Genomic DNA, 16,935 nt, shown 5'->3' with positions numbered 1-16,935 from the left:
TTATTGTAAATAATTTTATAAAATTTAAAAATTTCTTAAAAAATATTATGAATACTATAAAAATTTGCAATATATTCATTATGTATTTATTACATAATAAAAAATTTTAAACTTTATAAAAATACAATGTATTTTTTATAGACTCATATTTTCTATTAAACGATGCGAGTCATTAAGAACATATGTTAATTAAATCGTGTTATTTTATTTGTATAATGAAAAATTATAACAATATATGAATACAAAATGAATGAATGAATAAGAAATCGAATTAGTTAAATTCGAATTATATGATTGGTTCAATTTTAAGATCTACTTAGGACGCAACACGTTCAATAAATTGAAACAACTTATTTTAAATTACCTAATATATGATTCTCCTCTAGTAAATCAAATCTGTTAACTTTAATTTATTACTGTTCCAACTAAATTGAATTAAAATTTACGTAAAATTAGCTTAAATTGAGGTTCATTTATTCGATTTACATACAAATTATTTCAGACATAAATATAAGCAATCTTATTTCAGAACAGTGGTGTAATATTAAAAATTATTTAATTTATTTGTGTTGAATTATCTTTTTTTTTCACGATAATTAACTTGATCCATATTTTTAGGAATTTGTAGTTTAAAAGTTTGACCTGTTTTATTATATATAAAAGCATAGTGTCACGGCCTTGGACACACTCCAACGCTATCGTACCGGCACTCGGACTTACTCAACCTCTTGAGCTAAGACCAAGTCAGTCTAACCCTCAATACTTAGCAAGAAAGCTAAGAACACAAGAGAACACAAGAGAAAGGAAGCTTGGTGGAAAGAACACTTTATTGCTAAAGTGTTTGTTACAAATGATTCACACACCCTCACACTAACTCTTACCTCCTATTTATAGCCATCCACCTCCTCAATGGATGGTTAGGATTAAATCTAATCAATGGTTTAGATTAATCATCTAGAACCTTCTTTATAAATATCTATCCTACCACTACTTTCTAAATACTTCTAGATTGTTCCATACAACTCTTTATACTTTTATATCAATCCACACTATTCTAGAATATTCTATGATCTTCTAGAGTCTTCTAGAACCTTCTAGGGTATTCCAGGAACTTCTAGGACATTCTAGAACGTTCCAGAACCATCTAGAGTATTCTCAAATACTCCAGAAAACTATACAAACACTGTTAAATCTAACCTTCTAAAAATTTACCGTGACATTGTCCCCCACTTAATGCGCAGACGTCCTCGTCGCGTTCTGTTCATGATAGCGCTCTAGGTGTTCTTGGAATTGCCACAGATCTTCACGAGCTTCCCAACTAGCTTCAGTTATCGGAAGTCCTTTCCACTTGATCAAGTATTGGATACTTGGTGGTACTCCTCTTCGTCACACGACGTGATTAACTAAGATCTCTTCGATTTCTTTATCAAAGGATCTAATCACCACAGGCGGAGTACGACTCGAATCACCTCTACTCGGTTCATCTTGGTCTTCGTGATATGGTTTAAGCATACTCACATGGAAGACCGGGTGGATCTTCATAGAGGGAGGGAGTTGTACTTTGTAAGCAACTTCCCCAACACGTCCAATGATCTCAAATGGCCCTTCGTATTTACGGATTAAGCCTTTATGAACCTTGTGAAAGGCTTTGAATTGTTGTGGAAGAAGTTTGATTATTACCTTGTCTCCCACTTGATAGCTTGCATGCCTCCTATTCTTATCTGCCCATTTCTTTATCCTCTTTGCAGCTTTGTCGAGGTAAGAACGAGTGACATCTGCTTGTTCTTCCCAAGACTTAATCATATGATAAACTCCAGGGCTCTTCCCTGAGTAAGGAGAAGGAAGAGAGTGAGGTGTAAGCGGTTGTTGTCCAGTCACAATCTCGAACGGACTCTTCCATGTAGACTCACTCCTTTGCAAATTATATGAGAACTGAGCAATGTCGAGGAGTTTTGTCCAATCTTTCTGATTAGCGCTTACAAAATGCCTCAAGTAACACTCGAGTAAGGCATTCACTCTCTCAGTATGCCCATCGGTTTGAGGATGGAAGCTTGTTGAAAAATGAAGCTCCGACCCAAGGAGTTTGAACAGCTCTGTCCATAGTCGTCATGTGAAGCGTGGATCTCGATCACTAATGATGCTCTTAGGCAATCCCCAATATTTCACCACATTCTTGAAGAATAGTCGTGCTGCCTCCTCTGCAATGCAGTTAGTAGGGGCGGGTATAAAGGTAGCATACTTCGAAAATTGATCCACTACCACGAGAATAGATCCAAACCCCTCAGACTTCGGTAAGGCAGAAATGAAATCTAGAGATACACTTTTCCACGGTCGCTCTGATGGAGGCAGAGGTTCCAACAACCCGCTTGGTGTCTTGTTTTCAATCTTATCTTGTTGGCACACAAGACAAGTCTTCACATAGCTCTCTACTTCATCTCTCATTTGAGGCCAATAATAAGAAGATTCAATGAGTGCCAAGGTCCATCGCTGACCTTGGTGACCAGCCCACTTGGTGTCGTGGCATTCTCTCACTAATTTTTTTCTTAGATTTTCCCATTTAGGGACGTATAGTCTTCTCCCTTTAGTGTAAAGAAGGTCATTTTCTAGCCAAAATCTTTTTGTCTTACCTTCTCTAGCCAACGCCACCAACTTCTTAGCTAATGGATCGTGATGCAACCCTTCCTTGATGGTGTGCACAATATCTCCTTCAACCATAGAAATGGCCGCCAATTCAGCCTTGCGACTCAGCGCATCTGCTACCACATTAGTCTTGCTTGACTTGTATTCAAACTCAAAATCAAACTCAGCCAAGAAATCCTGCCACCTAGCTTGTTTGGGGCTCAACTTCTTTTGAGTTTGGAAGTAGCTTGTAGCCACATTGTCTGTCTTGACGATAAAGTGTGAACCAAGCAAGTAGTGACGCCAAGTTCTCAAACAATGCACTACCGCGGTCATCTCCTTCTCTTGGACGGTGTATCGCCTCTCTGTATCATTCAACTTGCGACTCTCAAAGGCAATCGGATGTCCTTCTTGTATTAGAACCCCTCCAATGGCATAATCAGAAGCATCAGTGTGGACTTCAAATACCTTTGAGTAGTCGGGCAGTGCTAGTACTGGACCTTCTGTGATAGCAGCCTTCAACTCATCAAAGGCCTTTTGACACTCCTTTGACCATTCCCAAGTGTGATTCTTCTTGAGAAGATCAGTTAATGGTGCAGCCTTGGCGGAGTATCCCTTGATAAACCTCCGATAGTAATTGGCCAACCCAAGGAATGACCTCAATTCAGATACCTTGTTTGGCGACTCCCACTCTTTGATAGCTTTCACCTTTCCTTGATCTATGCAGAGAGTTCCACCTTTAATGATGTGTCCCAAGAAGTGGACTTCGTCCCTTGCAAAGGAACACTTTTCCTTCTTCACATATAGGTTATTCTCTTGCAGGATTTTGAACACGGTTCGTAAGTGTTCTACATGTTCCTCCAAAGTATTGCTATAGACAACAATGTCATCCAAGTAGACCACTACAAACCGATCAAGGTAAGGTCGAAAGATCTCGTTCATCAAGGTACAGAAGGTCGCAGGAGCATTGGTCAAGCCAAAAGACATTACCAACCACTCATACGATCCATACCTCATGACACACGTGGTCTTAGGCTCATCACCATTAGCAATTCTCACTTGGTGATATCCTGACCTCAAATCTAGCTTTGAGAACCACTTGGCTCTACCAAGTTGATCAAACAAATCGGCTATCAAAGGAATGGGGTATTTGTTCTTGATGGTTACCTTGTTCAGTGCTCGATAGTCGATGCATAATCTCAATGAACCATCATGCTTCTTTTGGAACAAGACGGGTGCGCCATAAGGTGCCTTCGATGGACGGATGAATCCAGCATCTAGCAAATCCTTGAGTTGCTTCTTCAACTCTTCAAGTTCTGGCGGTGCCATCCTATAAGGTGTTGAGGCGGACGGCTTTGTTCCTGACTCCAATTTAATCTTGTGGTCCACCTTCCTCCTAGGTGGTAGTTGTTTTGGCAACTCGGGGGCATCACATCTTTATTTTCTTCAAGGACTTCCTTGATTTTGGGAGGAACGTCTTCTCTTTCATATGTTGACTCCTCTTGTAATAGAGCCAAATATGTAATCTCTCCCTTCTTGAACCCTTTCTTGAGTTGCATAGCAGAGAGTATCGGTGGTCCTCCAACTTTAGAGACTGTAGGGACCATGCATGGAGACCCTTTCTCCATGACGCATACTACGTTGTAGTATGGCATAGGTATTATATTTGCCTTCCTTTGCAAATCGAGCCCGATGACTATTTTAAAATCATCCATGGGTGCTACTGAGAAATCTACAAGGCCCTTCCAAGAATCAAGAGTTATCTCAACCCCTTTTGCTACTCCCTTAAGGGATTCACCCTTGGTGTTCACGGGTTTGAACCAACCATTCTTTTCGATGATCTTCAACCCAAGCCTCTTTGCTTCATCAAGCGTGATAAAGTTGTGTGTAGCACCAGTGTCGATCATAGCCATGACAGGTTTTTCATTGATAAAGGTTTTGACATACATCAAGCCTTTCTTTTCTGCAGTGCTTGCCTCTTTGCCCTTCATAGCATTTATGTGTTGGATGGATCCAACACACTCAGTTACTTGAGTTTGGGCCTCTCGTTCCTCGGCGATAGATGCCAGAGTCCCTAACTTGGGACAGTCCTTCATTTGGTGTGGTCCCTTGCACACGAAGCATCCTCCTTTAGGTACGAAAGCCTTCTTCTTTTTCTCGTACTCTTTCTTTGAAGAGTATTTTCCTTCCTTCTTGGTTGAGAAACTCTTCCCCTTGTCTCCCCCACTTTTAGTAGAACTAGACTTGGAAGAAGACTTGGGTTTAGAGTCTCCCCTATGATACTCAGTGAGTGATTCGGCCACCACAATGGCCTTATCGACATCCTTAACATTCCTTCTTTGTAGTTCTTGCTTTGCCCAAGGTTGGAGTCCATCAATGAAGAAGAACAATGCATCCTCTGATGCTAAGTTGGGGATTTGAAGTGTGAGAGTAGTGAACTCCTTTACATAGTCGCTAATCGTACTCTTGTGCTTCAACTCCCTCAACTTCTTCCTTGCTTCATAAACCACATTCTCAAGGAAGAATTGTCTTTTCAACTCCCTTTTGAAATCTTCCCATGTGGTTATGTTACAAGTACCCTTCTCCATATCTACGCTCTTTCTCCTCCACCACAAAGTAGCATTATCAGAAAGATAGAGAGCTGCAGTGCATACCTTTATTGCTTCTTCGACCACCCCTTGGCCTTCAAAGTACCTCTCCATTTGCCATAGGAAGTTCTCCACCTCTCGAGCGTCCCTCACGCCCTTGAACTCCTTTAGCTTTGGGAGATCAATCTTTGTCATCTCCCTTATAATGGTTGGTCGAGATTTTGCCTCCTCGAACTTCCTCAAATAGCTTCAAGGAATTCTCAAGCTTCTCTTCGATTTGGAGCATGCTTTCTTTGAAAGCATCTAATTCTCTCAACACGTGAGCCTTGAGGGTCTCCTTGTCATGTTCTATCCTTTGGAAGCGCTCATCCATAGAGGATAGAACATTTTCTAACATAGAAACTCTTTCTTCTAAGAAGTTAGAGTCCTTACCTCTAGGCTCACTTGAAGAACGGGTCTTCTTGCCTCCCCATTGAGAAGGAATAGCATCCCTTCCCCTTTGAGACTCAACGTGCTCCATGGTGATATTAGAAGCCATTCCCACAAACCACTTGTGCTCCCTCTCAAACCTTGCTCTGATACCAAGTTGTCACGGCCTTGGACACACTCCAACGCTACCGTGCCGGCACTCGGACTTACTCAACCTCTTGAGCTAAGACCAAGTCAGCCTAACCCTCAATACTTTGCAAGAAAGCTAAGAACACAAGAGAACACAAGAGAAAGGAAGCTTGGTGGAAATAACACTTTATTGCTCAAGTGTTTGTTACAAATGATTCACACACCCTCACACTAACTCTTACCTCCTATTTATAGCCATCCACCTCCTCAATGGATGGTTAGGATTAAATCTAATCAATGGTCTAAATTAATCATCTAGAACCTTCTTTATAAATATCTATCCTACCACTACTTTCTAAATACTTCTAGATTGTTCCATACAACTCTTCATACTTTTATATCAATTCACACTCTTCTAGAATATTTTATGATCTTCTAGAGTCTTCTAGAACCTTCTAGGGTATTTCAGGAACTTCTAGGACATTCTAGAACGTTCCAAAACCATCTAGAGTATTCTCAAACACTCTAGAAAACTATACAAACACTGTTAAATCTAACCTTCTAAAAATTTATCGTGACAATAAGTTTTATGTCCTGTCAGGATTATTTTTAAACATGTTATACTATGCCAAAAATAAAGCCTTCCACCATTAATAAGACAGGTTTAGGTTCAATAATTACAATACAGGTCTATTTTTTTGAGTCTCGATCAAGTATGTTTTCATGTCTATACACCCAGCTTGTCTTATCATTATCGTCTCTACGACATTATATATTTATAGGTACGAGACAATGAAATTTGGATATTAAGACATAAGATTATATTGGGCAGATGAGATATAATACAGTGTCTAAAGATACTAAATTAAAATTATGTTTGACAAACAAAATATAAATATAGACACGATATCTAAAGATATTGAATTAGGCTTAGGGTCTGTTTAGAAAGTTTCAAATAATATTTTTTTGAATTTTTAACTTATAAAAAGTAATATTTATGGTGTTTGGTACCATTTTTTAAATATATTTTTAACTTTTCAAAAAGTTATTTAAGAACTTTTAAAAAAATTAAAAAAAAGTTGACTTTTTGTCTTTTCAAAAGTTATTTTATCATTCCTATTTATTAAATAACTTTAAAATAAGTATTTCTATGATAACTTTTCAAACATAAAATATTTTTTTTATAAGTTACTTTTAATATAAGTCCTTGTATTTTAAGTTTTGGATTTAATTAAATTTGACAAAATTTTTATTTTTAAAAGGTAGTTTATAAAAGCTAACTTTTAAAAGATAATTTTTTAAAAGTTGTAGCATCTATTATTAAGGATCAGTCTTCTTAAGCAGTAAAACAGAGTCTGCAATATAAAGATAATTAGGGTTTACTGTTGTGAATAACAAATTCTTGTTAAATTCTGTTAAACCTGTTTGGTATAAATAGTTATCTTACCTCCTATCTTGGTGGATTAGTTGAAATTTGTAATTGAATTTCTCAAAGTATTGAGTTTACTCAAAAGTAATAGTTGGTTAATTTCTCTGGTCAAAAAGAGTTCTTTCTCTCTGTATATATTGTAATTTTTCATTATTTGTTCTCTGTTCTTCTTTCTTACTTCTCTCAACCAATCCGTTTTGAGTTTCTATATTTATATTTGGTAAATTAAATTAAAAATGACTTTTAATAAACACAAGCAACAACAAAGTATATTTTGTAAACTAACTTTTAAAATTAAAAAAAATATAATAGAGATTATTGTAAAAATTAAATTTGAATATTAATTAATGTATGAACTTATATTAGACATTTTAATTTCAATAAGCACAAGCCAATTTTAAAAAATTTTCCCTTAGATACTTTCAAAAGTACTCTAACTTTTAAAAGTTGTCAGCACAAACACATGAACTTTTTTATTTACCAAACGTAAAACAACGAGATACTTTGCTTTTGAAAAACACAAGCACCTTCTTAAAAAACTTTACTAAACTTTTGTATCATTTCTGTTAAGAAAGACAGAGAGACACTAACGAAAAATACGACTTATTTTTTATTTTTTTATTATTTTTATTAATTTTTTATAATTACATTTCTCTTTCTAATTTGGTCGTATGACAAAATTAGAATAAATTAGACTTTCATAATTTATTCTTTCTTATACTTAGTTTATCATCAAATAAAATACAAAAATATTAACTTTTGTATTTTATTTTCAATATTTTTTCTTGTCTTTTTTTTATAACCAAATACAGATAGATGAAATTCTCGAATTTACAACTATTAAGAATATAATCGTCACCAAATTAATTATTTATATAGAATATATATTAAAATATAAAAAATATATTCAAAATACGTAAAATAATATTTGTATTTTAGAAATTCAATTTTAGTGTATACATAATATTTTTTTTTAAACAAGCTGTCTATCAAATCATCCATCATTAAATTCTTTTGAAAAAAAATCAAAGGTCTAGTTGGTTTACCTCAAAATGGATTTTTGTTTTTAATGTTAAATAATCGACTCGAGCAATTAACCATTTTCTGTTTAACAACTTAACAAGTATTTAGTCTAGTAAATAATTAAAAAATAAACCACCAAAATATCTGTATGTAGACTACCAATTTGTTGATAGAAATATTTTTTGAATTTGTTAACAAGAAAAAATACTTTTAAAATATTTTAAAATATCACAAAAAATCCAAAAAATATAATTCGTTTTATAAATAATAAATAATATTTATATTTAACAAACAGCTCGTATATTTTTAAATTGCCTAACCTCATAAATTGTTTAAGTTCGCATGGTACAAATCTGAATATAAATTTAGTATTTATAAATTACCTGTTTACCAATATTCAAACTAATTAAAGTGGTGAGGCCAAGTTATTTTCTAAGCCATTAATTTTCTTTTTATCAACGATAAATAATTGATAATAAAAAAAAGAATAATACTATATATTTAAATTTTTTTATAAATTAAATTTAATTTAATTAAATAATAAAATTTAAAATAATATTAATCATAATTAATTTTTATTATTAAATCAATTTGATTAAACTTAATTAATAAAAAAATTTAAATGTGTAATATTATTCATAAAAAAAATACAACAAACGATATGTCCCTCTCAATCCATTATTTTCTTCAATTTCTTACCTCAATCAATTACGATATTTAATAATAAATGAGAATGAAATTTCATAATAAATAAGAGGAAAAAGACAATGACCTTTCTCACGGAGTAAATAAACACCAAAATTAATAGGCAAAAAAAAAAATGGAGGCATCAACATTTATTTTTTGTATGTCAATTTATTTGGTTGGTCTGCCAAATTCCAAATGGCACAATGCCCATTCTGGATATGACTGGGCTTCATCGATCTTAAAGGAAAAGGGCTTTGAACTAGAAAATAATAATAATAATAATAATAATAATAATAATAATAATAATAATAATAATAATAATAATAATAATAATAATAATAATAATAATAATAATAATTGGGAGGATTTTGAAATATTGGTATACATTTTTATCTTTAAGTTTCATAATATTTGTAAATGTAGGAATACATAATCAACTTGCGACATCATAGCATGAAACCATCCATCGTTACTCAGCAAGTAAAATGAACAAAATTCTAGTAGTAAACAAAATAAGAGGAGTAAAAAAAGATAAAGATTAAGATATTGCTATAATTTTGGAAATTAAGATGTTATATTGGGAAAGGAACTAAGTGTATGTTTAAATGTTATTATTTTATTAAAAAAAGATTTTTTTTTATTTTTTAATGTGTTTGGCAAATTTTTAGTAGTAAAAGTAAAAGTACTAGTAAAATAAAAAATTTTTTTTTGAGAAGCTGTAATTTACATCTTTTTTTAAAAGATCTTTTTTTCTTAAAAAAAAGATGTTTTTCATGTAATAAATAAACAAAAAAGTCCTTTTATATTGTTATACTCAAACATAATTTAGTCACCAAAAAAAAAAACATAATTGATAGATAAAAAGACATTTTTACATGAGATATCCAAACATAAAATTACTTTTACTTCTCTATAAGAACTTTTAAAAAAAGATAACTCGAAAAAAAGATATTTTCTTAAAAACTCACCCAAACAAACCCTAAATCGAGTCAAATTAATTAATTTGAAATATCATTTTGTTCATACCTAATTACCTATATATAATGTTTACGTTACTTTATAGTTTATAGTTGAAATATCATGTTGACACTTAAAGGTCTAAGATTTGGTCTGGTAAATTCTTTTAAAAATATGTTTGTGTTTTTTAAAAGAACAAACTTTTTATTTGCTGTTTAATAAATAAAAAAGTTATATATTTGTGTTTATAACTTAAAAAAAATGGGATGTTTTTAAAAATATCTAAAGTAGCATTTTTTAAAATTTAGTTTATATTTGTTAAAATTAAAAAGTCTAATATAATTCTATCAATTAATTATTTTTAAATTTAACTGTTATATTTATGTTTATTATAATAATATTTTTAAATTATAAAATCTATTTTACTGAGCATAATTATTGTTATTGATATTTGTTGAAAATTATTTTTAATTTAATTTATTAAATATAGATACTATAATTTAAAAAAAATTAAAAATATTGTTTATAAATTATTTTTAAAAGTGAAAGCTTTAACCAAATCTAAATTAACACAACACTACAAAAGTTTGGATTAGAGATGAAGAAAAAATTATGAAAGTAAAATTGAAGGATTTTATTAATCATTTATCCTAGTAATTCATACTTTACAATGTTATTGACTCGTTGTAAAATAAATAAACATAAAATTAAGAAATTGATAATTTTTGTATTATTAGATATTAGGATTGGTAACAATTAAATTTGGTTTTACATAATTAATAAATCAATAAAATTAAGCATATTAGAGACATAATTTTAATATTAAAAAGACTTAACATTTAACTTGAAAAGAGTTATAATAAATTAATATATAAAAAATAAAAATAATAAAATTCATAATAAAAAGTAAAAAATTAAATAAATAAAAAGAAAATAGAAAATAGAAGAAATAGATTAAAATGAACGGAATTGAGTGTGAGAGTTTTTTCTTTTAATTTCATATCATAACTATTTCAATAATAATAAATAAAAATATGTTAATAACTTGATATTTGAGAAAAAACGATGAGATAAAATTATAACACAACTCTAAAATAAAAGTTTAAATTAGACCATAACATCGTTGTGTAATACAAATTAAATGTAATTCCACGTTACAATACACTACATAAAGAGATAAATGATTTGAGCAAGTTTAAACAAGAATTTTTTTTTATTTATGCATATATAATACCACCATAGTCCTTAAAAGCTTCATGACTAACATATTATATGTAACTTCGTGGTGACTTGTGTCCACGATAATTGCCTTCTTACGACGACGCTTCATAGAAAAAACAAAAATTGCTGTAAAAACTACCCAATAAAAAAATAATTGGTAAAAAAATAAAATTCTCTTCTAGTATATATGGTCTTTTATAATAGTAAAATAAAAATAGAAAGAACATAATTTTGTATTTTTATATTAAGAATATAATTTGATATTTATTTTAATAAAATTAAATAATTGATTAATTATAATTAATGTATTTAAATAAATAAAATAAATTAAATAAAAATATTTTAAAAATTAATCAAATCAATTAATTGATACAAATAATTAGTATAATTAATTTGATCTGATTTATTAAATTAAAAAATAGTCTTGAATTTAGTTAGTTAATTAATATGTTATAATTAATTGGATTTACTAAATTAAAAAAATAAATAAAAAAAATATTCTCTTAATTTTAATTGATTGTTATAAATTATAATAAATTATGTGATATTTAAATATCTAATCAAATTAATTAGTTGATATTAATTTATCGTAATAAATTATATTCAATAAATTAAAAAATAAATAAATCAAAAAATATTCTTAGAAGTATATTACATTAATTTTATCATTAAGTGCAAAAATCTGATTTTTATATAATAAAATAGATAGAATAAATAATAATAATTCATGAAACAATTTTTAGTTAAAATTAAAATGAAAAAAAAAATAGTAGTATTTTTATGATATAATAATGGCATTGAATAACCAATGCCTTCAAGAAAAAGAAAAAAAAAAAGAAAAAAGAAGAAACGGCATTCACCATCTTTGAGTTAGTGCGTGATTTGCGGTGCATTCATGATATTATTAAGGCTCCAAATTCCCAATCCTCCCCTTTTTTTCTGGTTTTTCTGTTTTTAACCAATCATTTTGTTCCTTTTTGTCTCTCTCTTCATATATTCTCATCTTTCAAAGCAATTTCATTTGATTATTGCTTTGTGCCCACAAATTCACTCTTCCATGAACTTTCTTTAATTTTATCAAGGTACGTTATCTGAACTTGAACATTTTCCATTTAATTTGGTTATTGTAAATTTACTCTTCCTTTTTGTTTTATTTTATTTATTTTTTTCTTTTATTCATCTTTCAAATTTTGAATTTTGCTTGCTTCTCCTCCTTATAAATCCCAAAATCCAAAAATAATATGGAATTTGATTAATCATTGCGTCACATGTTCTTGTTTGTATATCAAAGAAAATTCATACATGGTGATGATCAAGTAATCATATTATTAAGGTTACCATATTCTCCAATTAAGCTTAAAACTCCAAATCCAAATCTCAAGTTTGACATTCATTAATATTAATCATGTCACTAATAGTTTAGGTCACGTTAATATTTTTTTCTTTCATGTTCATGCCCAATTTATTTCTTTAATTTATTATTTTAAAATATCAAGGTGGAATGTGTGTGGGGGATATTGATGGAGCAACTTCATTTTGTTATGTCACAACTATAGGATATATTTGAAATCATGTTTTACTTTACAACAAAATCAATTTTTTTATGTCAAAATTAACCACTACATTATTTTTGTTCTTCTATTTATATTTTGATTATAGATAGAATTTAATTTAATTATATTACTTATGAATTTTGATTATAAATATATAGTTTAATAGTGAAGTAATTTCATATTTTTATACATGACTAATTGATAGCTAATTTGTAATGTCAATATAACATAATTATTGTTGACTTTATTAACTTTTTTTAGAATTAATGTCCCAAAGCCAAAACAATGAAGTTGTTTGAGCCATAAAAAGACGATGAATACACCTGTTAATAGATCTTTATTTTAGTCCTCGTTGTTAATTTATTCTGTTAAGTATTAGCGTGGCAGGCTAAATATTGACATGACAAATTGAAATATTAGTGTTACAAGATGTATTTCGTGATTATTTAACACAACAAACTAACGATAGTGTCTAAAATAGAAATGTCTTTTAAATTTTATCGGATAAAAAAAATATAAAAACCAAAATAAAGAAAACAAATATTTTATAGAAATTTATCTAAACCTTTTTAGTTATTTGCAGGATCTTCCCTAGGATTCATAATTGAAGCCACCTAGTTACATATTCATATATGGCAACAAAACCTAATGGTGGTGGTGTTGGAAAGGAGAAGAAAACTACCACATCTTCACATTCTTCTCAAATCTCAAGCACAACAAAAAGAACCCCAATAAAAGCAACAACCACCTCTAAAGAAAAGTCAACAACAACCTCAGATAAAAATGGACCAAACAGCGTCAAATCCAAAGGTACTCAAATACCAAAGCTCACAGTAAAGCCCAATAATGACCCTTCTTCCAATAGCATTAATAGCAAGCCCATTAGAAGAAGTTCTTTTGATAAGCCCATTCCATCATCTGAGGCCCAACTCAAGAAACAACCTTCTCCTTCGAGACAACAACTTGTTTCCCCAGGCCCAAGAGACAGGCCAATATCAGTTAAAAAGTCCATTGGGCCTGTTAAGAGTATCACTAATATTACCACTTCTAAGTCCAGGCCCATTACTAGTAGTAATGTTAAGGAAGCAACAAAAACTAGTGTTGGTGGTGGTGTTAAAAGTGGTGCCAAGAAAAGTGTCTCTTCAACTTCTATAACAAATACTAAGAAGGTTGTTGGCTCAACAAAGGTTGCAAAGAGTAGTTCTTCAACAAAGAAGGATGGTGAAGATATTTTTTTAGAGAAGTTGGATAAAGTTGGGAATAATGAGGAAGAAGTTAAGGAAGCTATAAATGAAGAAAAAGAAGAGGTGATAAATATATTGGATAATTATCAAGAAAATAATATTGATAATTTATCTGATATTGAATTTTATGATGATCAGAATGACCATGATCTTGTTCTTGATCATGACAATTATCATCATCACAAGGTCGAAGAATATGACGATCAAGTTCAAACTCAAGACGAGGATAGTAAAGAAAAAATTATTTCAACATTATCATCCGAAGAAGAAGAACAAGAAAAAGAAGAAGAAGAAAAACAAGAATATGAAAAACAAGAGAAAATAGAAGAAGAAGAAAAAGAACACGAAGAAGTAGACGAAGAAGAAGAGGAGGAGGAGGAAGAGGAGAAAGAAAAAGAGAGAATAGAAGAAAAAGAATACGAAAAAGAAGAAGAGAAAATAGAAGAAAAAGAACACAAAAAAGAAGAAGATAAAGAAGAAGAGAAAATAGAAGAGAATGAAGACGATAAGAAAAATGAAGATGGTGATAATCAGAAAATCAGCGTAACGACAAATCAAGAAGAAAGTAACAACAACTACTTAGAACTTAATCATTCAACAGCAGAAGAAGCAAAAATTGATGAAATCAAAGAAGAAGAAAAGCAAAATGCTGAAGAGCCAGTAATAAAAGTGGAAGATAACAAGGTGAAGGAACTAGAAAGCAATAATAATGAAAATCAAGCAACACAACAAGAAGAAGAACATCATCAACTCAAAGAAGAGAACAAAGAGAAGGAAAAGGTGGAAGTATCACCTTCGCCATTGCCATCGTCTTCACCATCACTACCACCATCATCATCACAAGGTGTAATGATGCATGGGAAAAGAGAGGCTCAAGTATCAAATGGGGTGATTGAAGAGACAGCAAGCAAGCTTTTGGAAGCAAGAAAGAACAGAGTGAGAGCATTGGCGGGTGCTTTTCAGAGTGTCATTGACTATCAATCCAAATGATGAATTCAATCAAATCCACTTCCAATTTCTGTGTTTTGACATCTTTTAATTTATATACCATACTGAGGTGGGTGATTTACAAAAAAAATGGTGTAATATTGTTATTTATTGAAACATGATACTCTGAATTTGCTAATTGGTGTATTATAGTTTTTTTAAATTAAAAAAAATAATTAAAAGGATAATTCATAGTCAACAAACTCACTTTTCGAAAATTGAAAAATAAAAAAAGATCATTCATTATCAACAAATTCACTTTTTTAAATTTTAAATTAAATATTTATAATTCGTCAAGGATGAATTTCATTTATTCTCATATTTTCTAAAATCATCATCAAACTCTAATTTTTTGGGATTTTATCTCCCAAAAAAATTCATAGAATGTAAATTAAAAAAAATAAAAAAAATATGTAGATAATACTAAAATATTTTCTTTGCTTTTGCAACCTTTTAAATGTACATGCATAGAGCTTTTATCTTGAAATAGTTGGTCTAGTATTGGCTTCATGTCTTCTTTCTAATATTTGTTGAATCTTTTTTTCTTACCTGGTTTCTTTTCATATCACCAAACATTTTTAATTAAAAAGAGAAGTTCAAATAAGAAAATAAACTTGTCATATTTCCGTACACAATAATTATTGGGGAGTAGATTTTTTCAATTTTTTTTCTTAATTATTTTGTAAAGAGTGATTTTTAACTATTTAGTATCTATCTTATATATTTTTTTTGGTCCGACTTAAAGAATATAAGGTGAGAGATCACATTTTATCAAATAATTGAGAAAAAAAGTTGAAAGAATCTATTTTCATTGGACACATTACATTATGATTATTATTAGGTTTAATTATTCTCTCGATTCTTATAATTTTACCGAATTTTTAATTAAGTTCATACTTTTTTTTTTTAATTAAATTCTTATACCATATCAGATTTTGTAGCTAAGTCCCCTACCGTGATAACAACATTAAAATTAACTGAATATTTTGTTAAACTATACATAATATTTAATCAAGTATTAGACATATTCATTTTATTTAACAAAATATTCTGTTAATTCTAGCGTTTCGATTTAATTACAAAATCTGATATGGTATAAAAAGTCAATAAAAAAATTATAAAAAACTTAGTTAAAAATCCAATAAAACTATAAGAACAGACAGAATAATTACACCTTATTATTATACATCAAATCTATATACTTGGAAAACACTAATATTACCACTAATTGAACTTAAGCAATCCAATTTTTTTTCTAATTAATAATTAATCACCCTCACCCTCAGAACTATTATCTCATGCAAATTAAAATTTTGGCTCCCAATAACAAACTCTTCTTTCCAAACTAAGCTGGCGACGAAAATTAGCAATAAAAACCTCTGCCCGTTGATTAATATCATCATCATCATCATCTTCGGAAGCATAGCTAATTATTGTTGTTCTATACTTTTCCATGCGATCACTTTTGATTTGTTCATCTTCAATGAAGCTTTTGAAGCTTATTGTATTATTATTGAACAACCTCCACCATCTTTGCTTTGATACACTTGATGAAGAAGAATAATGCATTCTCCTTAATAAATAGTGTAATATTGATCTCAATTTCTTCTTCACAGCCCTCTGAAATTGGATAATGATTGGTGAACATTTTTGCTTAGTACCCATCTTGTACGAATTATTTGATCATCATAACCACATATATAGGTCATAGAAATAGAAGCTTCTATAAGAAGCTTATGAAACTTCATTAAAATTATGAGGGAACAAGGAAGGTTTCAGCAAATTACGTGGTTGGTTTAAGAAACAAAAAATAAACATGTCATTGTCTCGGTAGGCTAAAACATTTTCAAGGTAATTGCAAAGGAGTTTTTTTTTTTCATTTCAAGAAAATGGTCTTATGGAAGATTTGTTTATTAGCCCCATATACACGTTACTTTGAAAATAAATAATAATACGCGTTACTTTATAGTTTAGAATAAGAATTCATATGGGATCATGTCTTGATGCGAAAGTTTTGAACCTTGGACATTCTTAAAAGTGATCACCAATAAAATAAATAAGAGTAATGC

At 30.2% G+C, this 16,935-nt stretch overlaps 1 protein-coding gene across 1 annotated transcript; it reads left to right on the top strand.

The window, feature by feature from the left end:
- Positions 1–12,025: 12,025 nt before the first annotated feature.
- On the top strand, positions 12,026–15,005 carry LOC112705421 (uncharacterized). Its single transcript, XM_072201496.1, has 2 exons — positions 12,026–12,164; positions 13,219–15,005. The coding sequence occupies exon 2, from the start codon at positions 13,268–13,270 to the stop codon at positions 14,867–14,869; it is 1,602 nt and encodes a 533-aa protein (XP_072057597.1). The 5' UTR covers positions 12,026–12,164; positions 13,219–13,267; the 3' UTR covers positions 14,870–15,005.
- The last annotated feature ends 1,930 nt before the right edge of the window (positions 15,006–16,935 follow it).

The sequence above is a fragment of the Arachis hypogaea genome, chromosome 8 (assembly GCF_003086295.3).
Source record: "Arachis hypogaea cultivar Tifrunner chromosome 8, arahy.Tifrunner.gnm2.J5K5, whole genome shotgun sequence".
NCBI lineage: Eukaryota > Viridiplantae > Streptophyta > Magnoliopsida > Fabales > Fabaceae > Arachis > Arachis hypogaea.
Note: the sequence above shows the minus strand (reverse complement) of the source record. Positions and strands in the feature narration are given on the sequence as shown.